This window comes from Stegostoma tigrinum, chromosome 6 (genome assembly GCF_030684315.1).
Source record: "Stegostoma tigrinum isolate sSteTig4 chromosome 6, sSteTig4.hap1, whole genome shotgun sequence".
Taxonomy (NCBI): Eukaryota; Metazoa; Chordata; class Chondrichthyes; order Orectolobiformes; family Stegostomatidae; genus Stegostoma; species Stegostoma tigrinum.
In genome coordinates, this window is record NC_081359.1 from 93,821,624 (window position 1) to 93,848,109 (window position 26,486).

General features: G+C 39.9%; 1 protein-coding gene across 1 annotated transcript in view; it reads right to left on the bottom strand.

The window, feature by feature from the left end:
* Positions 1-26,486, bottom strand: part of tmem131 (transmembrane protein 131) — a 181,116-nt gene that overhangs the window by 78,313 nt on the left and 76,317 nt on the right. The window contains exons 5-8 of the mRNA XM_059646779.1: positions 25,162-25,230; positions 4,908-5,031; positions 1,107-1,223; positions 150-276 (exon numbers count right to left, since the gene is read on the bottom strand). Of these exons, the coding sequence (XP_059502762.1) occupies positions 150-276; positions 1,107-1,223; positions 4,908-5,031; positions 25,162-25,230 (437 nt within the window). The remainder of the gene's footprint in view (positions 1-149; positions 277-1,106; positions 1,224-4,907; positions 5,032-25,161; positions 25,231-26,486) is intronic.

Genomic DNA, 26,486 nt, shown 5'->3' on the forward strand with positions numbered 1-26,486 from the left:
TATTGCTTTTGTTAACAACAAACACAGTTAGTTAGTGTTACACTGCGAAGTAAAAACACCAGAACGGTGTTCCTGTGTTGGAAACCATTTCCTTAAATCCCTTGCTTTCAGCAGAAGCCTGAAAAAGGTGAAAAAGATCAAAGAGTAACCTACCTGTAAAGGTTCACTGTGAGGATTGTGTATATTTATTAAAGGTGAAAAACTGCTATTTACAGGAACTCTTGCCCCTATAAATGGGCGCAAGCGATACGGATTTGGTATTCCAACACCAAACACCTGAAACAAAAAGAAAAAATCTAATCTTAAGTGTTAAACAAAGATCAAGAAATATAAACATAGATGACTCAAAAGCATGAAAGTTTTGTCTAACTTGTCAAGTCCAGTTGGCTAAAAAAAGTAAACACCTGTATTGTCAGAGATAATGGGAACTGCAGATGCTGGAGATTCCAAGATAATAAAATGTGAGGCTGGATGAACACAGCAGGCCAAGCAGCATCTCAGGAGCACAAAAGCTGACGTTTCGGGCCTAGACCCTTCATCAGAGAGGGGGATGGGGGGAGGGAACTGGAATAAATAGGGAGAGAGGGGGAGGCGGACCGAAGATGGAGAGTAAAGAAGATAGGTGGAGAGGGTGTAGGTGGGGAGGTAGGGAGGGGATAGGTCAGTCCAGGGAAGACGGACAGGTCAAGGAGGTGGGATGAGGTTAGTAGGTAGCTGGGGGTGCGGCTTGGGGTGGGAGGAAGGGAGGAAGACCTGTCCGTCTTCCCTGGACTGACCTATCCCCTCCCTACCTCCCCACCTACACCCTCTCCACCTATCTTCTTTACTCTCCATCTTCGGTCCGCCTCCCCCTCTCTCCCTATTTATTCCAGTTCCCTCCCCCCATCCCCCTCTCTGATGAAGGGTCTAGGCCCGAAACGTCAGCTTTTGTGCTCCTGAGATGCTGCTTGGCCTGCTGTGTTCATCCAGCCTCACATTTTATTAACCTGTATTGTCAAATTACTTTGCGGGGACAGATTTGAAAAGGGGTATTGCGCATGCATGCACCCCATAAACAAGTCAGAATCAAACTAAGCATCATACAAACATTAATAAGTTGCACTTACCTGGTATGTAAATACCCCATGAAGTGATGTATTAATAAATAAAGTATTTTCTACATTTCCCACTACTCTGGCAAGAAAAACTACATCAAAGGAAGTGTTTCCTCCAGGTGGAATAATCTATGCAAAAGGAAATCAAAAAATAATTAGCTTCAGAATTGTTAAGAGCTGCACAATGTTATTTCATGTAGCTACATAAACGTAGATGTGATCTGGCTTCCGAAGTCATCATAATTTGAATTTGCCTTTTCATGTATGATTCTACAATTCTTTTAAAGATTTTATGTAAGCACTAAGTATTAACTCCATTTATTTCATCACAATGAAAAAGAGAGAAATTTTGGGTTGGGTGAAGGCCTGTAAGAAAAGCCTATTTTACACACTTGTCAGGCGCAACCTGTCAAAGATAGGCAAGGGACATCGAATAATGCCATCGCAGCCTTCCCAGCCAAATTACAATTTCTGTACAAGCTGTTACACCAACAGAAAACTCAAGGCATGGAAGGAGGTCACTACACAAAAGTAAACTTCTCTGTGGTGATTTTACCTTGCTGAAATTAGCTCTCCCCCAGTTAATAATACTTAAAAAGGGACTACATAGTTTCTCTATGCTGCCATCTTAAATATTGTCCATGATTGTCCCCTAAATGCTCTCCCACCAACACCTCTACTTGGCCTACTGCATTCTCAAAGAAGTGTAAACTTCCTTTCTCTTTGCAATGAGCATCAGGATTAGAATATTTAACTGAGCTGAGTTGCACAGCACAGAAACAGACGCTTTGGCCTAAGTTGTCCACAATGACCAGACTTCCTAAGCCAAACAAGCCCTCTAAACATTTCCCATTCATGTACCTGTCCAAGCATTTCAGATACTTAATTGTACTCAATTCTACTACTTCCTCCGGCAGCTCAGGTCCCTGTAAATCTTTTCCCCCCGTCACCTTAAACCTATGCATTCTAAGTTTTGGACTCCCCTATCCTGGAGGAAAGGCCTTCTCCATTCACCATATTTATGCCCTTCATCATTTGATAAACTTCTATCGAGGTCATCTCTCAGTCTCCTATGCTCCAGGAAGGGTTATACCTGAAATGCTGACTTCCCTCCAGATGCTTCTTGGCTAGTCGTGTTCTTCTAGCCTCCTATTTGTCTACTTTGGATTCCAGCATCTGCTGTTTTTTTTTTGTTTAACTATATTTAGTACAATTTGGCTGGTACTGCCACAATGGCAGCGAGTGCATCATGCACATCCTGGTAGGTTGGACACAAGGGTACAAAATACTTCCCTAAATAAACAAGGTCAGCATTTTTCACTTGCGTAACAATATTCAATTCTCAAAAGATGACAGAACTGCCACAGTTAAATTTAGTGTCATCACGAAAATGAACCACAATTTCTACAATTGATAATGATGATTGGAGATATTTTCCATAATTTGCATAGCTAAATAAAACATGTACATTAAGTATTTGTTCCTTCAAAATGTTATCACACCTGACTTATGGAGAGAAAAAGATGACCCTTTGGACTGTACAAAATTGATAAGATTAAGTGACAAAAATAGTGAAAGAGGAATCATCAGCCCTCCACAATCCAAATAGTTTCAATAACATTTCAGAATTTTAGGAATATACCAACAAGTTAGTCATTCAGCCCATTAAGCCTGCTCTACCACTCAATACGACTATATCTCAAATCACTTCAAAGCCTTTCACCTATGTCATCTCCTCAAATCATGTACATTGTTAATAATCAGAAATATTTTCTACCTTAAATACGCTCAAAAGATAAATTCCTCAGCCCTGTTTACAGGATTACAGAAGGTTCAGAATCCTGAGCAAAATTATTTTTCCTTGTCTCAGACCCAAGCAGCATCCCCTTATTTCAAAGTTATGCCCCTTGCTTCAACCCTCCCTGACCAGGGGAACTATTTTACCTGACTTGCCTGTCCATCCATTTAAGTATTTTGTAGGTTTCAGTAGGCTCGTCCCTCTTCAAAACTCTGGAGAATACAGGCACAGATCACCTAATCCTCCTTGGATAGCCCTGTCATTCCAAGAACAAGGCTGGTGAGCCTTCAGCACACTGTCTTATGGCAATATCTTTCCTGAGACAAGGAGACCAAAACTGCATGTTGTACATCCAGTGCAATCTAACCAAGCTCTTATACAAGTGGAGCAAAACTTCTTTAATACAGGATTAAAGTCCTTTGCAATAAAAAGGCAAACATTCCATTAGCCTTCCAAATAGCTTGCTGCATCCTCAGGTTAATCTTCAGTGACTTATTGACAAAGATGTCTAGATCCTTTTGCACATCTACATCTTTCAACTCCATTGAAGAAATACTCTGTATCTGTCCCTTCTATCAAAGTGGATTACTTTACATTTTGCTATATTATACATCATTCACCATGTCTGTCCAAATCCTCTGGAAGCCACTTCACAGCCTCACCACAAAACACTTTCCACTTGGCTCTGTTACATCTGCAAAATTGTTTATCCAATGCTGCCAATCTACAAGCCATTTATATATATGATGTCAACAGCTGTGGCCTAAGTTATGATCCTCCGTACAACACAATGATGATTCATTCATTTCTATGCTGTTAATTGCCAGTTACCAAACCATTAATCCATAGGAGTGATTAACCAATCATGTGTTTTAATCTCTCCAACCCGTCTCCTATGGGAAACTTTATCAAAAGCCTTCTGAAAATCCAAGTATACCAGGTCTGCTGGTTCTGCTCCACCAGCTTTGTTAGTAGCAACTTCAAAAAAAAACTCCAAGTTCATTAAACACAATTTTCTATTCACCAACTCACACTTACTATGCCCAATCAAATCATCCTCATCTAAGCGTCCACTGATCACATTCTTTAGAACAGATTCTAACATTTCCCTGCTAATGATCCAAGGCAAATAGGTTTGTTTTCTTCTCACTCATTCTCTTCTTAATTAGTACCGTGACAACTGCTACCTTCTGATTCACAGGAATCATCCACAATCTACAGAACTTTGAAAGATATGCTAAAATGAGGAGTGTTTTCTTTGAAAAAGGCTTTAACAGCATTTCAAACTAAACTAATTACAATATCATGCACTCAGCTCAGGAGATCATTTTACCCAGAGAGAGGCTGGTCTTCACTAAATCAACTCAAAACCAGTGATGTGGCTGTCTTTGACATTTTCACATTCAGTCAACTTCTCCTATACAAATGCAATGGTCTCAGTCTTGATGACTTCCTGACAAAATATTTTGTTCCCCAACCATGTCCTTGTATAGATCAACTGTTTAAAACCTTCATGAAATCTCCTTTGAAGATACTAGGACTATTTCTATTTGACCAGAGAAGATGCAGAGTTTTCACCACTATTTCCCAGTCCTGGTACTACCTGAACAGATCTACGATGTCATGATTCCTCCATAATGCAACAGTGAAACCAAATCAATGACTGCAACCTGGAAAAGGTAGAAATTTATTGTGTTGTTCAATTACAAATCTGGCTTCTATTCAGCATTTTGAAACAGAAATCACTTCATGCCATTAATTTCCTAATTACAACTTTAAAAAAACTTAATTAAAACACATACAGCCAAACCACACACCCCATTCTCTTCCTGATGAGGCAAAAAAGGTTTTCATTTGCAGTCAGTCATTCCAAGTGATACAAGTAGTTTTCCTGATTATATCTACGGATAATTTCACATCCTGTGAAAAATAGAAATTTCAGATCTTTTCCCATCAAAAAAAATGGAAAATCTTGTAGCTATTTGAAGAAATGCATCCAAATATGAAATTCTTACCCTATTTTGAAAAAATGATGCATGAAAGTGTGATGTTGTTGCTGATATTGATACTAAAATGATTGTATCTTCTGTGCTGGGGTTGTGCAAGTATACTTTTTCCATTTTTGGCATTCCCACTGGCCTGTGAAAATAAACAGGTATTAACTATCAAGCCACCAACAAGTTGTCAATGTTCACATTTCACAATCAACTGGCATTTATATAGTGCCATTAACACAGTAAAACAGCCAAGGCACTTTAGAGACAGGTTTTTTTTAAATCCCAGAGACTGTTGTGACGTTTACAGTTATTTAAAACTCCTGCACAAGCATCACAGCTGTTTCATAGAATTTTATATGAAGCTTGTTCCTAGAATTTGATATGGAAATAGCCCATAAAAGTGCTTGCTGGTAAAGAATAAATCCTTAACCAGTTTCACAATGAACATGACAGACCAGTACACTTGCCTTAAATCACTAAACCTGAAGGTGAAGTATAACTTGGGCCTTTCTGCTTCTAAGAACCCAAGGATGTCAAAGTTTAACACATCAGTTCACATGATACTGTTAATCTGTTCATACGGTTGAAATATTCTAGTGCCTTGTAATTTCAAGAACATATATTTGATACAACGCAGTTTCAAAAAATTTATTCAAAATTTTTAAAAAAGCATTCTGTATGCTCGCCATAGATTGCTCACAACGTCCTCTATCTCACTCAAGGTCATCTGGTGAAACTCTGGATAGAGAAGGCAAGATAAATTTGTCTAAACAATTAAAAAGGAAAACACACAACTTGGGTCACTTTTGCTCATCCCCATTGTTTAGGGTAAATACTAGGAAAACAAAAGAAATCAGATTGAACAAAAGGATGTTAATCATTAGAATATGGAAAGAAAAAAAAACTGGAAACCAGGAGTGTGCATGCTTTTGTAAAAATGCTGCATTTTGTTGCCTCCATGTTCCATTATACAGAATTCTACTTTCAACAAGGAATGCCATCTAGAACTGAAATAATTCAGGGAAGACCTAAGAGGAACAAATCTTACAGGTATTTCTGAAATCATGGACTTGCAAAACATACACAGGGGTCAAGTAGTAAGCTATTGCTTTACATTCTAAAGATCAATGTGCACTAGAGATGACATCAAAACTTTGAGATAACAAGGTTTAGAACTGGATGAACACAGCAGGCCAAGCAGCATCAGAGGAGCAGGAAGGCTGACATTTCTCATCTGGACCCTTCTTCAGAGATGGGGAGGGGAAGGGGATTCTGAAGTAAAGAGTTGGGGGGGGGGGGGGGTTTGCGGGTGGATGGCAGATGGATAAAAAGGAGCTGATAGGTGAAGAGGAGGCAAGGATGAAACCAGTAAAAAAAGGTGAGTTTGGGTGGGGGGTTGGTCAATCCAAGGAAGACAGACAGGTTAAGGCGGTGGGGATGAGCCTGCTTGGTAGGAAGTGGGGGTTGAGGTGGGAGGAGGAGTGGATAGGGAGGAAAAAGAATGGACAGTTTAAAGGAGGCGGGCGGGGGGGGGGGGGGGGTGGAGAAGATGAGCTACGCTGGTTTTGGGATGCAGTTGAGGGCAGGGCAAATTTTGAAGCTTGTCAAGTCCACATTTATACTATCGGGCTGCAGGGTTCCCAAGTGAAATATAAGGTGCTGTTCCCGCAACCTTTGTGGCATTGTTGCGGCACTGCAGGAGACCCAGGATGGACATTTCATCCAAGGAGTGGGAGGTGAAGTGGTTCACAACTGGGAGGTGCAGTTGTTTGTTGTGAACCGAGCTTAGGCGTTCTACAAAGCGGTCTCCAAGCCTCTGCTTGATTTCCCTGATGTAGAGGAGGCCAGAGCAGGAACAGTGGATACAATACACCAGATTAGCAGTTGTGCAGGTAAACGTCTGTTGGATGTGGAAGGTTTTCTTGGGGCATGTGATGAGGGGGAGGGGGAAGGTGTGGGGGCAGACATCGGCGCGGTTGCAGGGGGAAGTGGTGGAGCGCGAGCGAGAGAGCGCGATCCCTCTGGAAAGCACGTAAGGGTGGGGAGGGGAAAAAGATGTCTTTGGTGGTGGTATTGAATTGCAGATGGTGGAAATGTGTGAGGATAATGTGTTGGATTTGGAGGTTGGTGGGGTGGTATGGGAGGACGAGGGGGGACTCTTTTGGTTGTAATTGCAGATAGGGGGTGTGAGGGATGGCTTGCAGGAAATACGAGATGCTGTCAAGGGAGTTTGACCACTGGAGGGGAAGTTGTGGTCCTTGAAAAAAACAAGGACATCCAGGAGTAGCATCCCTCATCTCGGGAGCGGATACGGCTGAAGCAAAAGGAATTAAGAATTGGGGGATGGCATTTTTGGAAGAAGGTGGTGGCAGGAGGTGTGTTCTAGGTAGCTGTGGGAGTTGGTAGGCTAAAATGGATATCGGTTTCCAGGTGGTTGCCAGAGATAGAAACAGAGGGGTCCAGGATGAAGTAGTACAACAGCGGAAATGGTCCGGGTGAACTTAAGGTTAGGGTGGAAGGTGTTAGTGAAGTGGATGAACTGTTCGAGCACAAGGTGGCACTGATTGTCAATGTAACGGAGAGAGAGGTGGGGGATAGGGCCAGTGTAGCTTTGAAATAGGGATTGTTCCATAGATCCTACAAAGAGGGAGGCATAGCCTGGGCCCACACAAGTACCCATGGCTACCCACTTTGCCTGTAGGAAGTGGGAGGAATTGGTGAAGATGTTGTTAAGGACGAGGACGAGTTCAGCTAAGCAGATAAGGGTGTCAGTGGAGGGGGACTCGTTGGGCCTGCAGGACAGGCAGAAGCGGGGGGCCTTTAGGCCATCTACATTGGGAACACAAAAAAGTGTATAGGGACTGGACGTCTATGGTAAAGAGATGATGTTGGGGACCAGGGAATCGGAAGTTTTGGAGTGGTGGTGTCACAGACGTAGGTGGGAAGTTCCTGGGCCAAGATGGAGAAAACAGAGACTCAAGACAAGTGACGACAAGTTTGGTGGGGCAGAAGCAGGCACAGGCAATGGGTCGACCAGGGCATTCAGGTTTGTGGATTTTTGGAAGGAGATAGAAGCAGGCGGTGTGGGGGTTGGGAATGATGAGGTTGAAGGCTGTGGGTGGGAGGTTACCTGAAGTGATGTGGTTGGGGGTGGGGTCATGAACAAGAGGATTGCAGGTGGTGGTATTGGAGAGCTGGCAGCTGGCCTCAGGTGATGTCAGTGTGCCATACTACAACTGTGCTTCCCTTGTCCACAGGTTTTAGTGAGTTTGGGGTTGGAGCAGAGGGCTGCATGTTCTGTGCGGGGGTAGTGGGTGAAGAGGTTGAGGCAATTGACGTCTCAACAGCAGTTGCAGATGAAGAGGTCGAGAATGAGTAGGTGGCCTTGGGGTGGTGTCCAGGAAGGGGTGTGTTGGAGGTGAAAGAAGAGGTCAGTAGAGGGAGGGTTAGGCTTGCAATTAAAGTAGTAAGCGTGGAGGCAGAGGGGGAAAAAAAAACTGTTCAATGTCCATTGTTTTTAGGGCAGTGGGGGATAAAAAGGTGAGTCCTTTACTGAGGGCTGATTGTTCATCCTCAGTAAAGGGGGAGGTCTGGGGAGTGGCGAAGATGCGGCAGGGCTGGCTGCTACTGTATACTCTGGAGCTGCTGGCTGTGGGCAGACTCACATCAAAACTTTGATCGATTTAATACAAGTGTGACTGAACTCTTCAAATCTTAGCATATTTTAAATATGGGGTGAAATGGAATTAAGCAACTTACTGAAACAAAATACTTAATTTCACAAATAGCAGTCAACATACATCATCTGGTAGGTTTGAAGAGCTGTTTATTCCCATTTGATATCCTTCTAATAAAGAACTCCAAGTTTAAATAATCTTTAGCCAAAAAACAAAATTTACATCTTTCCACTAAATTGTTTAACAATCTGTAAGTGAATCTAATCCCCCCCACTTCCCCACTCAAACTGCAATCCCTAGAAGCTCAAAGAAATTTCTCTCCTCTACCAATCACTTTCCAATTTCAACCCTCCCCAACCTTGATCCCAGTCATTTTGCTTTGCATGCAAGTTGACTATGGTAGTACTATGAATTCAACATAAGTACATGCCTCAAGTCCAGGCAAACAAAATTATGCCAGATTTTTTTGGCATTTCTAGATTTCAGGTTGGTGGCTCATGACAGCAGTAGCTTGGGCGAAGCAAGGTCTATTCAAGAGCTATCTATAATGCTTGTAACTAGGTTAAGCAAACCAGACCAACAGATAAAGAAAAACAAATTTGCTTGGATAATTAGTTACTTTACTCAATTAGATTGTGCATGGAAATTTTTTGTTTAAATGCGCCCAGATTTTAAGGTACTCTCTACCTGTATAACCAAAAGGCAAGTATACCTGCATGCAGTGTTTCACTTTTCCAAAAAAAAAAGGACCAAATGCAGTTCAACAAGAGAAAAATTAAGCTAAAGGTTTTGTTCAAGCCCAATCAAATGAGGACACCTAATTTTAATTCATCTACATTGCTTATTGTTCAAAGAGTTAACAGCTTGGATCTAAATAGTGCTTTTTAAAATACAAATCAGGTCCAAAAAGGCACTTCAGAAACATAATTAGACAAAATAATATTGACAACCCACTGGGCATGAACAATGAATGTACAGTAGTACAAGGGGTACAGCCACAGACACCGATTGTGCCTCATCTATGGTTCAGTCATAAAATACAATACTGAATGCAGCCATAATCTTGTAACATTCAATAATTACAGCCATCTAGTTTAAAAAGGCAGAAAATGTTGGAAGCCATCAGATGTTCTTGAAACACCTCTGCTGAGGATCAGAATTAACATTTTATATTTGAAGAACGCAGCAAGCGAGGCTGTGTTCTTCCACCCTCCTGTTTGTCTACCTTGGATTCCAGCATCTGCTGTTTTTTTTGGTGTCTAACATTTTATGTTGATGACCTTTTGGAAAGTTAAAAAGGTCTTCAACCTGAAATAACCACTGTTGGCTCTCTCCACAAATGCTGCCAGATGCAGCGTATTTCCATTTTTAATTTTGGATTTTTCGTATTTTCTATCAAGTTTCAACATGGTTTGGCAGTTCTCATTGGGGTGTGATTAGGTATTATGTACATGGACACAGACCTTTTAAGCTAAGCCATTAAACAAAAAAAATTATTTTTATTTAATTCAATGATTTTAGCAACATAATGAATCCTGCCTTTTGTACTAATTTTGTTATTTAAATATTTTGCACAATATCAAAAAGTGAACCTCAGTGCTCAAGAGTGTGGTTTGAGTACATGTTTTACAATTCCAAGTCCCTAATCTTCGACATCAGAACAAAAAGGACTGAATGGAAGGGAACAACAAGGTGCAGAACTAGATGAACACAGCAGGCCAAGCAGCAGAGGAGCAGGAAAGCAGACGTTCTTCTTCACAAAGTTCTAGGCCCAAAACATCAGCCTTCCAGCTCCTCTGATGCTGCTTGGCCTGTGTTCATCCAGCTCTGCACCTTGTTATCTCAGGCTCTCTAGCATCTGCAATTCCTACCATCTCTGAATAGAAGGGATCACTTTATTCCCAAGGTATGTTTCTGCAGAGATGCGCAATGGGCTAACAATGTCTGCTCTAACCTTCTTGAGCAAGTAGGTCACTAGGCAAATGTAAGTGAAATTAAAGCTTAGGCAATATTTTTGCAGGACAATATTTGGTGCAGCGGGGATAATTGTTTCATGTAAATGAAAACATTAACAAAATGTAAGCTGGCTACTGAAAACATTGGAAATGCTCAGTGGCTATTTTCATTTCACGTTTCCAGTAACCAGAGTGCTTTGTTGTTGTATTATTTAATTCACTGCCACTACACTTTCAGAAGTGCCCATCTGGAAAAAGTTCTGCCCTTATCGCCAAAGCTGCTCATTGTGATTCTACAACTAAATGGAAAACACAATATGGTTATAGCACAGGAGACCGTCATTCGGGCAGCTGTAGCTTGGGACCTTCGTTTTCATGAATTTTTCAGTACATTCCATAATGTCTTCCAAGAGGTTGGGTGTCGAGAACTGGACGTAATATTCCAGTCAGTGCTGAACTGCTGCTGCAGAAAGGTTGTCAAAACTTCAGTTTGTGTACTTGACACACCTATGTATAAAGCCTATGATACGATAATATTTTAATTACTGCACACTCAACATGCTTTGCCATCTTCATGGTGCATGCGTATAATCTATGGATCCATCTGTTCTTGCATTCTTTTTAAAATTACACTATTTCATATTTGCTCTCCCCATATTACTCTCAAAATGAACCCCTTCCCAGGTTACTTTGGTTAATTTCCATTTTCCCTTCCCACTTTACATCGGGTCCCTTTATCACTCCTAAGGCTTTACACTGAAACCTTTTGACATTTTAATCTCTCCTGCATTCCACTTCACCCAGTCCCCTAGAGACTTGTTCTTTTCCCAAGCGATCCCATTTCTCCTGGCCAAAGCTTAACACATTCTAAATTTTTCCCCAGATCTGAGCATCTCTCTCTCTCTCTCTCTCTCTCTCTCTCCTCCCCCCCACCCCTCACCTGCAAAAGGTGATCTCACTGCTGAGTATTTTGACCGTATTGTTTTTAACCTGAAAATTTAGCTAGACAAAATGGCAAAAACTTCATTTTAACATGTTCTGTTAAAGTAGTTAAACACAAGTACTATTTTTGGTATGTGCATTCAAATCTCTTCAAGATGCAAAACGTGACCTTAAAACCCATTGAATTGCAGCATATATCATCATTTGAGGAGCATTAACTTTAAATAAAGCTAAAAATTCAGCAAGCAAATTCATAGCCAAACACCTTGCATCATTTTAAACTGATAAAAGGCCCATAGCACCTGAATAGGAAAGAAATTCAAGCTTGCAAGAACCCCACTGACACCTTAACTTGCATTAAAAAATCCCATGGCACACTACACTTGTATAGAAGACCAATTAAGTCAGGTTTTACAATGCAATTTATTCGATCCGTCCTAATTTCAGTCATAGTTGGGTAAGTGAAGGATTATGCCTGGTACATGGAGTATTTTTGTCCTTATATTCAGAAAAAGGTTTGCAGCTTTTTAAAGAGCAGTTTGCCCTATCAACTTGGAGCAACTGACTCAAAAAGCTATAATGACGAGAATCCTCCAGACAGCTCTATGTCCTCAACCTATAGAAAGCCACACTCAAAATTAGGAAAGAAATGTTTTCAAGTGAAGTGAGAAGAAAAGGGGAAATAAAGCACTGAACACCGATTAAGCCTGAAATGCCAAAAATGGCATTAACCTGATCCGAAGAGCATGCAAATTAAATTAAGATGTAAAGTAACGAGAATTTTGGGATTGGAGCATTATCAGGCTTCTGCAAATTAATAATCATAGTAATATTAAAGCTATTAGATAAAGGACAAAATTGATACTTGGAACAAAGTATCCATTTTCCTGCAGTAACACTCTTCTGGTTCTCTTCCTCAGACAAATTTTCCTACCTTGCTAAACCTGACAGTATTAGTTCAGCTGGCCCTACAGCTTTTAGATGGTTTTAAATTCTTGGCAGAGCAGCGAGTTAGCCCACATGGCAGGTGGTCTATTGAAGAGTTAGTTGGCACAGCCTTCAATATAAGAACAGCATCCCAGTTACCAAGTTCTAATTAGCTATGTTTCATTTGTTTTTTTCATTTCTCTCAGCAAATGTACACTGCAGAGGGACATAAGCTGATTATAGTTGCAGCACAATGGCAAACAAAGAAAACAAAAGTCAATACTCGAATAATTTTTCAGGAAGCGTTTACAATTCCTACTTAAACCATTTCATCTGCTCAAAAGCAGAATTGAGATTATTTTTCTAAATTATCTTGTATAAAGAATTTAAAAATGATATTTTGATCAACGAATAATTGAAGGTTAGAAGATGCCTACCCAGAATGGTATCACAATCAACTTTTCACTAAGGTTATAAAGACAAATTAATGCCAGCAAGACCAAGTATAAGATTAAATAAGTAAACAAAAGCCTATAAACTCAGTTTAAAAAAGGTGTCACATCTGCTACGTGAAGTTACAAACTTTGGATTATTTTTTAAATGCTCACAATAATATTTTGCTAATCTATTTTAAAATTCACAAATAGTGGAGGCAATACTGACTACAGATAGCAAACTGGACATTTTCACACACAACCCTGACAGAATGTGGCACTTTGTGAAACTAAAGAGTCATGCAACACCATGAAACTCATTAGGCCTGGTGTTAATTTGGTTTACTGCATTGCATCGCACTCAGTTATACTTACATTCACTTGTCAAGTGTGACACCCTCAACATCAAAATGTCAGCCAAGTTATATGCTCAAGTACTGGAGTGCAGCTCAAACCCTTGAGCCAGCAGATTCAGAAGCAAGAGCTCCCAAAAGCTTACAGGTGGTACTCAATTAGAATGCCAATAGCAGAAAAGTGGCAAGTTTTATATTTAACTCAGACAAATTCAATCCCAGACTGGAATTGACAATAATTAAGTCAACATGTCAAAATTTGGTGGAGGTTCTTCCTGGTATTTTAACTCAAGCTAATAATTTTAAATTATACAAAGAGTAACAGATAACTACAGAAGGCTCCAGAGATGGCAAGAATTGCAGATGCTGGAGTCAGAGTCAACACAAAGTGGAGTAAAGGAATGCAGCAGGTCAGACAGAGGAACAGGAAAGTTGACGTTTCTGATGAAGGGTCAGACCCAAAACATCAACTTTGCCGTTCTCCTGCTGCCTGACCTGCTGTGTTCCTCCAGCTCCACACTGACGATTGAAGGCTTCATCCTTGCTCAGCTTTGCTGCTATTTCACTTTGCACTACGTTCATTTTCTTGTACTTCACCTTCTCAGGTTAAATTTTTTCCACTGCTACTGTTGCTTTTAGATGTACTGAGTTGCTATGGCCTTTCTATAGTTTTAATCCATTGCTCTCAGGAATAAAAAAGGAAATGGTTTTACTTACAAAAGGGAATTACAATAAGGATAGCGTTAGGTGAAGTGAACTGGGTGGCTAGACGACCAGAAATGCCAGTGAACAAGCAGTGGCAGTCATTTAAAAAGGAGGTAATTTGTGACTCCCAGCAAAAATACATTCCACTAATGAAGAAAGATTCTAAGAGCAAAAAGAGGAGATTATTAAGTTGAAAGCTTATATGAGGAAGCCAAAGTCAGTGATGGCCCCAAAAACTCAGGTAAATTCAGAATCCACAGAGGACTAAAAAAAAAGAGACCTAAAATAAACTTCAAGGACAAACTAGTGAATAACATTAAAAACTGACAAAGGAAGTTTTTTTCAAATATATGAAAAAGGAAGACAGGAGGAGACAAAGTGAACACAGACTTCTTAGAAAGTGAGTCTGGGGAGATAGTTATGGGAACAAGAAAACGGTGCAGGAGTGAAATAGATATTTTGCAGTCTTTACTCCAAACATCACATTAATATTAGAAGAAACTGGGGGAGGAATCAAGTACCATCATAAAAGTAGTAACGTTAGATAGATTAATGGGCCTAAAGACAGTTAAAGTCCCTTAGCCCGATGGCTTGCATGCTAATATGCTAAAAGAGGCAACTGAAAATTTTGACAACCAGAGACTTTTTGCTAGGGCAGAGGCAGCCATTATAAGCGGGCATAGTTTTAAAGTGAGTGGAGGTAGATACAGGGAAATGTCAGAGGTAGGTTCTCTACTCAGTAGTAGGGGCATGGAATGCATTGCCAGAGAGGGTAGTGGAGTCGGCCTCGTTAGGGGCATTTAAGCGGCTATTAGATAGGCATATGGAGGACAGTATAAAAGGTAGGGGTGGAGGTTAGATAGACCTCAGGATTAGGGTAAAAGTTCAGCACAACATCGTAAGCTGAAGGGCCTGTACTGTGCTGTACTGTTCTATATTTGATGTTCAAAATTACAATCATTGTATTCTGGAGAAGTACAAGGGGATTGGAAAGCTGCTGATGTTACAGCTTTATTCAAAAAGGAAGGCAAAAAGTAGGTAATTATAAGCCAATTAGCCTAACATCTATTGTTGGAAATGTATTGGAATCAGTTAAGGAAATCATAGCAGAACATTTTCCAAATCAAAATCTAATCAGAGTCACACGGTTTCATAACAGTTTAGAGTTTTGAGGAAGTCTGAATGGATAGTGGGGAACCAGTAGATGTGATGGCCTTCCACAACGCTTTTGACAAGGTCTCTCATAAAAGGTTAAACCATAAAGAACAAAGAAAATTACAGCACAGGAACAGGCCCTTCAAGCCTGTGCCGATCCAGATCCTCTATCTAAACCTGTAGCCTATTTTCCAAGGATCTGTGTCCCTCTGCTCCCTGCCCAATCATGTATCTGTCTAGATACATCTAGAATGATGCTATCATGCCTGTTTCTATTACCTCCACTGGTAATGCATTCCAGGCACCCACCACACTCTGCATAAAGAACTTTTCACGCATCTCCCTTAAACTTTTTCCCCTCTCACCTTGAAATCATGACCCCTAGTAATGGAGTCCTCTACTCTGGGGGGGAAAAGCTTCTTGCTATCCACACTATCTATACCTCATGATTCTGTAGACCTCAAAATCAGGTTCCCCCCACCCCGCAACCTGTCTTTCTAATGTAAATAATCCTAACCTACTCAACCTCTCTTCATAGCTAGTGCCCTCCATACCAGGCAACATCCTGGTGAACCCCCTCTGCACTCTCTCCAAAGCATCCACATTCTTTTGTTAATGTGGCAACCAGAACAGTACGCAGTATTCCAAGTGTGGTCGAACCAAAGTCCAATACAACTGTAACATGACCTGCCAACTCTTGCACTCAATACCCTGCCCAATGAATGAAAGTACACCAAATACCTTCTTGGCCACTCTATCCACCCACATTGTACCCTGAAGGTGGCAATGGACCTGAACACCCAGATCTCTGCAATTTTCCCCAGGGTTTTTCCATTTACCGTATAGTTTACTTGAGTTGGATCTTCCAAAATGCATCACCCTGCATTTGCCTGGATTGAACTCCATCTGCCATTTCTCTGCCCAACTCTCCAATCTATCTATATTCTGCTGCATTCCCCGACAGTCCCTTCAATATCTACTACTCCAACAATCTTGGTGTCATCTGCAAACTTGCTAACCAGACCATTTCTAGCTTCCTCCAGATCATTTGTGTATCTCAAACAGTGGTCCCAACATGGATCCCTGTGGAACACCAGTGGCCACAGTTCTCCATTTTGAGAAGCTCCCTTCCACTTCAACTGTCTCCTGTTATCCAGCCTGTTCTCTATCCATCTAGCTCGTACACCCTGGACCCCATGTAACTTCACTTTCTCCATCAGCCTACCATGGGGAACCTTATCAAACGCTTTACCGAAGTCCATGTATATGACATCCAAAGGCCTTCCCTCATCCAAGGCAAGATGGTGCACATGGCATTTATAGTATATTGCCATGGAGAGCGTGCTGGTTCATGGGCAGGGAACAATGAACAGGGATAAATGGTTATTTTTTCAGGTTGGCGATGTGTGGATAGTGGAGTTCCACAGGAATCAGTGCTGGGGCCAGAACATTAGCTTGATATGTTAATAACTTGGAGAAAGGGAAGGAAAGTGGATGTACTATAACCAAATATGCAGATGACAAGATATAGATGGAATGGTAGTTTACAAAGGGGAAATAAGCAAACAGTTTAGAGAGACACATAGGTTGAGAGGGCGAAGTGTTGACAAATGGAGTACAGTAAATCCTCGTTCCACTACTCTTGCATTTACCAATCAACGCCAAAAATTAGCAGCAAAATTCAACATCTGTTGACAACGTCATGTATCAGTGATTTTTAAAACTGTATTTGCAAACAGGGTCCATGCTCGCAAATTTCAGTCACAGGGGTTCTCACACACGAACCCTAATTCATATGGAGGAATGACTGTATAATGTGGGGAAAACATGAAGTTCTTCATTTTGAAAGCGAACCTATGAACAGAATATTATTTAAACGGAGAAAAACTAACACAAAAAGGAATGCAGGGATAATTGTGTACCAAACTTAAAAACGAACATACAGGTGTAGCAGGTAATCAGGAAGGCTAATGGAATGTTAGCCCTTATTTCAAAGTGGTTGGAGTACAAGAGTAGGGGAGTCTTATTGCAACTGTACAAGGTGCTGGCAAGACCACATCTTGAGTACTGTGAGCAGTGTTTTTCCTCCTTAACTGCAGAGAAATAACATTTCATTGGAAGCCGGAGAGAGTGTTTACCAAATGATCCCTGGTACAGAGGAATTGTTTTAATCAGCAAAGGCTAAACAGTTTGGAACTTCATTTACTGGAGTGCAAGAGAATGAGAGGTGATCTCATTGAATTATACAGAATTCTTAAGGGGTTTGACAGGGTAAACGCTGAGGTCATTTCCCCTCATGGGAGTGTCTGGGGCCAGGGGGCATAACTCAGGATAAACAGAAGCCAATTTAACCTTGGGATGGAGGAATTCCTTCTCTCAAAAGGGTCAACTGGCTTCAGAACTCCTTGCCAGAGAGCTTGGAGGCACAGCACTCATGTGTACTTAAGGCTGAGATAGAGTCATCATCAGTCAAGTAAATCAAGGGTTATGGGGTAAGGGCAGGAAAGTGGACATGAGGACTGTCCAATCAGCCATGACCCTATTGAACCGTGGGGCAGTCTCAAGCGGCTGAATGACCTATTCCTGGATACTACTACTTATTGCCTTATACATCATATGAAAATCCATAGTTTGATGGCTTCTCCAAGTTATGCCTCAACATTGTCAGCTCTATTGATGAACAAAACATTAACCCTCAACGGCTGAGCCTTGCAACACATCTAGTAATATCCAAGTTAACCTCATGCTTCAATGTTTTTGTCCCATCCCTTTAAAAAGTATCTTCCTAAAACTCTACAGTGCTCCCAGTCATGGTCTTACACGAATTCAACATTACCTTTTCGTTTTCGTATTCTGCACCTCTACATACAAATCGCCAGATTCTATTCTTTTTATGGTCTCATCTGTTTGTACTGCCACTTTTAAACCACTCGAGTAATTACCTACCTACATAGATGTTCCATTTTAAATCTCTGCATTTAAAAGTACAGTCCTTCCTTTAATTATCAGTCATCAGTTACTTTGTAATTATCTGTATTCAACTGCATTTGACCATACGTCAAGCCTATGTCTCCCTACAATCTTTAACAGGTCATACAATTTGTCCCTTCAATTCTTAATCCAAAAGTTGCACATTTTCTGCACCGCCCCAGGCAGTTTTACCTAAGTGGTGAGCTTGGAGAAGATACTTCAGGAACTCTATTCATACATTCACCAACTGAAAGTGTGTTACATGCAGACTGTCAAGATTTGTATGATCACATAACAGGCGTGAAGGATAATTATCCATACCTTAAGACTTGTTTGGGGGGTGGGGAGAGAAGGCAAGTGAGATGCAGTGAATTTGTTTATCAACATTTTCCCCCCCCTCTCCTCTCTCAAACTCCTTTCCTTTGCCTTTCCAGTTGCTCTCTCAAAATTAGAATAGCTAATTCTATGTCCATCTCCTGGTTTAGGCACTGCATTTTACTAAGGATTCTTCAATGTGATTGGTTACATGCCATTGTTTGTTCTCTCCATATAGGCCCCAGACCCCCTGCAGAGGATGCTGTGCAGTTTTGGTTCTTTATTAAATTCCCAACACAGCCTGTCTGCTTTTATGGGGAAATTTTTATGTAATAAAGGGCCAGAACTGTTCCTGCAGCAATTGACAGCAAAATCCTGTCTGATATGGAGCATGGGGAAAAGAAATATTTTAAGGATGCAATGACGAAAAATTCAAGAACAAACATGCCCTAACTGCTTTTTTTCGTGTTCAGCTTTTTTCAAACTATTTGCTAATTTTAGAATATACCTTCGGATCAAACACTCAGTCGAGGACACTAGTATTTCTGTCCAAGTTTGCTTAAACGTTAGGAATTCATTTGTGACCTATTTAGCAGGATTGAAAGCATATTTTAGCAAGAGTAGGACTAAAATTTGTTTATCTCAACTGTATTTTCAGTCTTTGGATTTGTGCTTCTAACCACAAAAGGAGCCCACATTCCAAAATCAGCTCTTATTTTAAACTAGAGACCTTCAAAATGAATTACCCATTAGTCACCAATGGCCTCATATCAATTGTCAAATACTAGCTTCACACAGCATTCAAGTCTATTACACTTTTCTTTAACAATCAATAAACAGCCACCAAAATAGTTGCTGATCAGTGTCCACTATGTTATCCAAATGAAAAGATATTACAATAAAATGAAAGTCAGATTATGTTTGGATAAGCCACCCAAAATTTGGGTTTTTCAAAAACCACAAACAAATTGTTATTGACTTATTCCAAGACCTGACTTAAAATCATTACATTGCCAACAAAACAGATTCTGAAACTTATTATTATTTGAATCAGTCTTCATTCTTATTGTCTAATTTCATTACAATTACAACATTCAGATTTGTCTTTTGGAATACATTGTTTAGTAGGCATGACATTCTAAGTAGCCACTTAACCCTCAAGGGCACAAGTAAAACGCAATACGCATTTCAGTACTTCCTACACAGAACCTGTTTGAAATAGTCCAAAAATTTACTGAGAATTATTTAAAAAAAGAATGAACTGACCTGAGCAATGAAAACAACTATAGTTCTAAATGACTTAAAAAGAGTCTTATATGTTTCTCATCTGTACTCACCTCCACATTTCTTAAACAGCGTATTTCTTAGCAAAGTACAAGGAGCAAGAAAATCTCCATTTTTTGGATAAGAACATTTTCTACATTAAAAAGCTACACGTCTTTTCAAAGACCTCACTAAAAATGAAATCAGTTGGGACAACATTGGTGCCAGGGATCAAAGTAATTAATTTTTTTTTTAAAAAAGGCAAGTTTAAAAAAAATCAGCACCACTTTCATTTACAGAGGCTCATTAGTTGAATCTCACCAACTCTTACTACATGACGTAGTCACATAGCAATACTACCTTCTGTACTTATGATTCAAGGGTTTTTCTTTATATAGAAAAGATAGCACAAATATCAAAGATTTCCTATATTGTTTTATTTACTTGTGGGATGTAGGTGTCACTGGCAGGCCAGCATTTATTGCTTGTCCCTAGCTGCCCTTGAGGTTGTGGTGCTGAGCTGCCTTCTTGAAGATTATTAATAAACCTTGGATTCTATAAATAAATCTCCGTTACTCTTATGCATGCACCAAAATAGTTAAATGCATACATTATGTAAATATCATGCAATATTAATATTGGATTTTCCAAGAATTACTTCTGCTAACTAGATAGGTGACATGCAAATAGCTTCCTTAAAACCTTCCTAATAATTAGGTGCAAGATGCTGACTGCCATTGAGGTAAACAACTTACAGAATCTACTGTTGTATATTTCATGCCTCCACACATTTAAAAAATGTTTGAAGCTTGGCTACCTCGAGTGCCTCCCTATTCATAGAACATTTTCCTGTGTCTTCCAAACTCCTGCTTCAGCCCCAACTCTTTCATCATGCAGAATATCATGTGATTACAAAATTCAACAGATCTGGTGAGAGTGGTGGCTAAGTTATAAAATGCATGAAAGATTGCAATACCTACAAAATTATTAGTGAATCAAATCAACACTGGGCCTGGCATCTGCTCCCAACACCCAACTCTGCACAATTCCCTCCCTCACTAAGACGCAGCTGCATCAACACAAGTGCTACTCCCTACCTACCCAACATGCAGGTACCCATTGAAAACTCCACTGCTCCAGACTCCTGCACCTCTAGAGTATGGTGGTTCCATAATCAGCTGCAGTAACTTCTATATCTATTCTATATCTGGAGAAGGAAGAGTGTGTACTTGGATTGGTGGGTCCAGTGCAGCTGGATTAGAAATTGAATCTCCTCACATTGTTTCTCACTCCCATATGGGGGTGATATTTGTCCAAACGGTGTTGGGGCTAATAAGCTTGTCAGTCCTTTACTTTTGAACATTGGAGGTATTATGATATTTTTGCAGGCATTCCAATCAATCATTGAAAAAATATATATGTTTGTACTATTGCTTTATTCACCCCCACCATTATTTGAGTACTGCAATGGTTCTCCTGGATTCAATGATATAATCCAGAACCAAACAAACAAGGGGCTTCGCATCATCTTAGATTTCATTTCAACTAGGTGCCTGTGTTAATTATACTGTGGAATGGACTGTACATTGAGAACATACATACAGACAAACTAAGGTTCACATCTATTTCTTGTTTGTGCCTCACATACCTTCCTGATGTTTGTGGTTTTCACTCACTTAAAAAAACCAAACACCTTTCTAAGCAGATTTACAATTCTCTAACCTTGCCCTTTCACAATTTTCTTTCTAAAATAACTTATCCAATCTAAAATACTCAATCTCCATTCATTAAGGCTATGCATTACTTCAACAGCAACTGAAACCAAAAGTACCATGTGCTTGGAGAAATTTGCTGACAGATTAACAATTATAATTTTGCATTTTCTTGTATAGTTTTGCAATGATGAGGTACTATAGAAAACACAAGCTATTTTATGCTGTTCCCATTAAATGCAAAGCAATCATCTGATGAAGTATTAATAGAGAAATAATTTGGGAAAGAGCAGACAGCAGACAACTCCAGGGAAAGATGACGTTTTCACCATTAAGTACTGAATTAAAGGGGTGATAAGATCAGTTGGCTGGACTGTTTATTTGCAATAGTGTGGCACAAACAGTGCAAGTTCAATCCTCACACTGGTAGTGAATAACACGAAGGTCCCATCTTCTCAACCTTGCCTCTCCCGAGGCATGGTGACTATAGTTAAACTAACCACTAGCTGGCTCACTGGTTCTCTGTGACTTTGGCAACTTTACATTGGCATGCTACAATAACCACCCTTAGCACATCAATATCAGTATAATTGACCAAAAACAGAATTGGCTGAAATTGAGAGAGTGCAAAACTGTAGAAAACCACAGGTTTAAACAATACATTTCATCTTCCTCTATGGTAAAGAAATAAAAACCCAGCACTGTGTCGAAAACAGAAAAGTTACTTAAAATTATAATAGAGGGCAAAACATACGGTTCTAGATAAATGTCACAACAGCACAATAATGTTGTTAGAAAACAAAGCACTATAAACATGTTAACAATCAAGAATTACTTCAAGCAGGATTTTTTTCCCCCCTCTCGTCTCTTGGGAATAAGCCCACACCAAGTTAACTAGAATAGAATTTGTGCAACCCTATTTCTGCTTTCTCATTCTTCAAATGTGTAACTTCCGACTGAAGAGGAAGTCCAATTTATTTCTATACTATTCAAAAGCAGAACCAGGTTGAGAACCTTTGCTGAAATTATTCATTTGTGATACAAATCCCACAATGCAAACTTGGTCACAAATGCATCCTCAAAAAACCCCAAATTTATCTAGTTTTCAGATATTGACATATTTTCCTCAAATTTTGCAGAGGAAGAACAGAAGAAAACAGAATGCTGACAGCTGGTCTCTACTGTAGGGATGCAGGACATCTGAAGTGCAATGAGAGGAGTATAGCCCACCTCTAAAATCAAAAAAGGTTAGATTTGTAAGCTCTCAACTATTCCAACATAAATAACAATAAAAAAAGTAAGTATCCTGAATATCTTCAGTTACCACAAATGTTAAAACTGGCATTTTAAGAAAATATTTTGCTTTCAGTTTTACTTATTATTCATTTCTGACTTCCAAAGCTGATGGATGTTTTGAGTTGTATCAAGCCAATTTGAAGTCTGAAGTATTGAAACTGAGCGACCAGCACACTACCATCTTGAAGATTTGCTGCCTCAACATTATAAAGCTGTACACTGCAACAGATTAAGTCTGAAGAACGTTATACTTTAATCTGTCACTAAAATCTTTTCCATGTTTAAGATATTCAAGCAGGTTTTGTTTAAGCAAGAATAAATATAACCCAATTTTACTGTACTAGCTGATGAATTCCAAATCGTTTCTTGACAATAAAGCATAAAATTGAACTTCAGTGCCTCAGCCATCAAATATTTATTTATACTCTGGGTACTATTCATGTGGCTGGAGGGGATATTCAGGATGCAACTTTGGTATGCAAACAGAAACACTGAGTCAACTGCAGTGAACTCAACGAAACCCAGAAGGTACATTTAATTCATGGTCTAAGAATGTCATCTTAATATTCTCAGCTGTTCTTTCCCAACATCTTGTTTTTTCAAAATACAACTATGGCTCAATATGAGCAAAGTATTGGCAAAGATTTGTAGAAAGTGGGCACCCAACTTAACCTTTTGCTGCAACTCATTTATTCAATCCTGTGTTTATGAGCAGTATTGTAGTAAACTACCAAGAACAGAAAGCAGCAATATACCAATTCAGTTATTATATACAGGTTGATTCCTCCACTGAATCAAATGAACCATACCAATTACTTCCACTGTCCAAATATATTTCGAAGTGGTCATTGCATTCTGTGTTCTGTGCATAGATACCAACTATTTGAGATGGAAAACAGTTTCCAGAAAGTGCGTGCACTACTCCCAATTCTAGAGAGACTGTAAAAGGAGCCAAACAGACCACAAAATGTTAAATTTGATCTAGCTGTGTGCTGAATTAGCTGGAGCAATACAGAAGACATGGAAAATGGGCTGTGTTTCAATTTGAGCTGACTCCAGATATGCTCTTGCATCCAATGATAATGACAGCTTCCGCAGAAAAGCTCTTGCCCCCCCCCCGACCCATGAATCAAAATGGTGCTGTGCATATATTAATCTAGGATAAAATAAATATTTTTGCATTCATGTTAAAATAATATATATAAAAAAAGTTGTACTCAATCACAATATACACTTATTCTCTCCAAGAGAGAAACCTTTGACCACATACAACCTTTAATAAGTGCTCCAACAGGAACAAACTGCTCATTAGCAAAATGTCACAACCTGCGTTATGTCTATCTTCCAAAAAAAATGCTTGCATTATCATAGGGTCCACAAGTCCCAAAGTGCTTTATAATCAGTGAAAATTTTATGGTGTATTCATGACTGCAATGTAGAAAATTAACTAAATAATTTACATACAGGATTCCACAAAAAGGTTGTTACATAATGATTAGATTTTGTTTCAGGTGCGGTATTCATTGAGAGATAAATGTTAGCCAGGACATCAAGATGAAAAAGTTCTCAAAAATTTCTTAAAGATGACGTTATGCATTCTTTTGTAGGCACTGTGGATTAACTTAGCATCTATTTCCCCAACTTACAAGATAAGTGATTCATTTGAAATAATACTTCACCGATTGGAAGTGTTTTGGGATTTTCAGACAGACAGTTAATGGTTGCACACAAATGCCCTCCAATGTGAACAATGGCATCTGACATCACAGCACTTGTCAGTTTGGATTCTGAGCTTAAGTGAAACTTGAACGCACAGTTATAGTTTAATGAAAAATGAAGTCTAGCAACAAGTTCCACGACATACGCCTTTGATGCAAAAAAACACATGGTTGCCTATTTATGTAGCTACCTCACTGCTGAAACACTGGATGACAAGTTTACAATAATGCTGTGCACCTAGACGGTACAATAAGTCTGGGGTCAAAAGTTTGGTGGCAAATACTATTTCCCTATTCATCCACATTTTCTTAACCACATTGTTATGTTTATATCGTTCGAACAAGCAGAATAGCTGGTCTGAATGTGTCACCAGTTTAACAAACTCTAATCTCGTTAGATAGTTCCATGAGCACATGCACCGCATTTCAAAAGGAAAACATTTGCGTGCATTTTCACCATATTAGTAGAGTTTTACAAAACAGAAGCTATTGTTAATAGTTACATTACTTTCAAACTGTCCCCAAAAGTTATTGTAAAAGAGAGTTAAAAGTTTGACTGAGCTAGTTTCCTTGATGCACTACATTATCAGAGTTACAGGCAGCATAATGCCTACGGCACATAAACCGACACACCTTTGTCTGAAAGTCCTCCTCAGTCAAAACAAACTAAAACCTGCACAACAGACTTTCCAATAAGGAAACTAAACTCTATGCAATCCCAACTGTCGGCACTGCTAGCTCATAGTAGAACATTAGCTTCTCAAGCAAAGCAATATAATCAGTAGACACCCTCAAGTGCATATCTGAACAGTGAAAACCAAACCAAAAAAAATTTAAAAAGTGAACTTACTGTTCGTGGAAATCCAACATCGGTGGTTCAAACCGAATAGGTCTGCAATTACCCCGATGGTAGGAGGCACTGAAAGAGAGAAAGAGCTTCTGTAACAGTAGCAATGCAGTAACATACATGTCTGTTCTAGTAAGAATACAGCATTCATTTCCTTTCATTAGCTTGGTTCTGTGAAAAAGCATGGAAGCCAAACATCAGTTATTGTTTCATAGATGTGGAAGAACATGTTCAACCAGTCTGGCTTGTCATATTGCTTGCAGTCCCCAATGCCATCCTGCCCAATCATTGCGAGCCAATTAAAACTGATTTTACTAGACACTCCCTTTCTCAATGACACACACAGACAGACACAGAGGGACACAGACACACACACAGACAGACACAGAGGGACACAGACACACACACAGAGGGACACACAGAGGGACACACAGAGGGACACACAGAGGGACACACAGAGGGACACACAGAGGGACACACACACAGAGGGACACACACACAGAGGGACACACACACAGAGGGACACACACACAGAGGGACACAGACACAGAGGGACACAGACACACACAGAGGGACACAGACACACACAGAGGGACACACACAGACAGAGGGACACACACAGACAGAGGGACACACACAGACAGAGGGACACACACAGACAGAGGGACACACACAGACAGAGGGACACACACAGACAGAGGGACACACACAGACACACAGACTCTTAAGCAGCATGATTAAAATAAAGTCAAAAATGGCTAGCAACAGAATTAAAAGTTTACTAGAATTAAAGATTCTTCTTTGGAAAAAACACGCACATTTGTATTTCATCCCTGCAAGTATTTTACAGCTAGGAGGAAGAATAGTATAGCCAAAAACGTCTCCATGTCCTGATCAAAACTCAGGTGATTGAAACCTTGGTCAAGAAAGGAACATTGAGGAAATGTTGTTTCAAAACAAACATAAAAGGTAGAAGCAGAATACAAAAAGGGAGTTGGGCTACTCCTGTGCTTGGACTCCACTTCTGAAAAATGGTGGAGCAAAGGGAATGGAAGAGATAAGAGATAGCTTTTTTGCAATTAACTCCTAGCCTATGTTAAGCCAAGAATCCTAAACTCAGTTTGTCAAGAATCAAAGGACCTTGCATTGGTCAGTGACAGTTGGAGTGACAGACTAGGACATAAATGGGCTTCAAAAGGCTTATGAAGGCAGAGGACAAAGAATATGGAACTTTCTTGCAGGGATCTAAGAACAGACTACACAACCAAAAAGTATATTCTGAAAATAAGCTTGGCAACTGGAGTCAAACAAAAAAATGCTAGGATTTC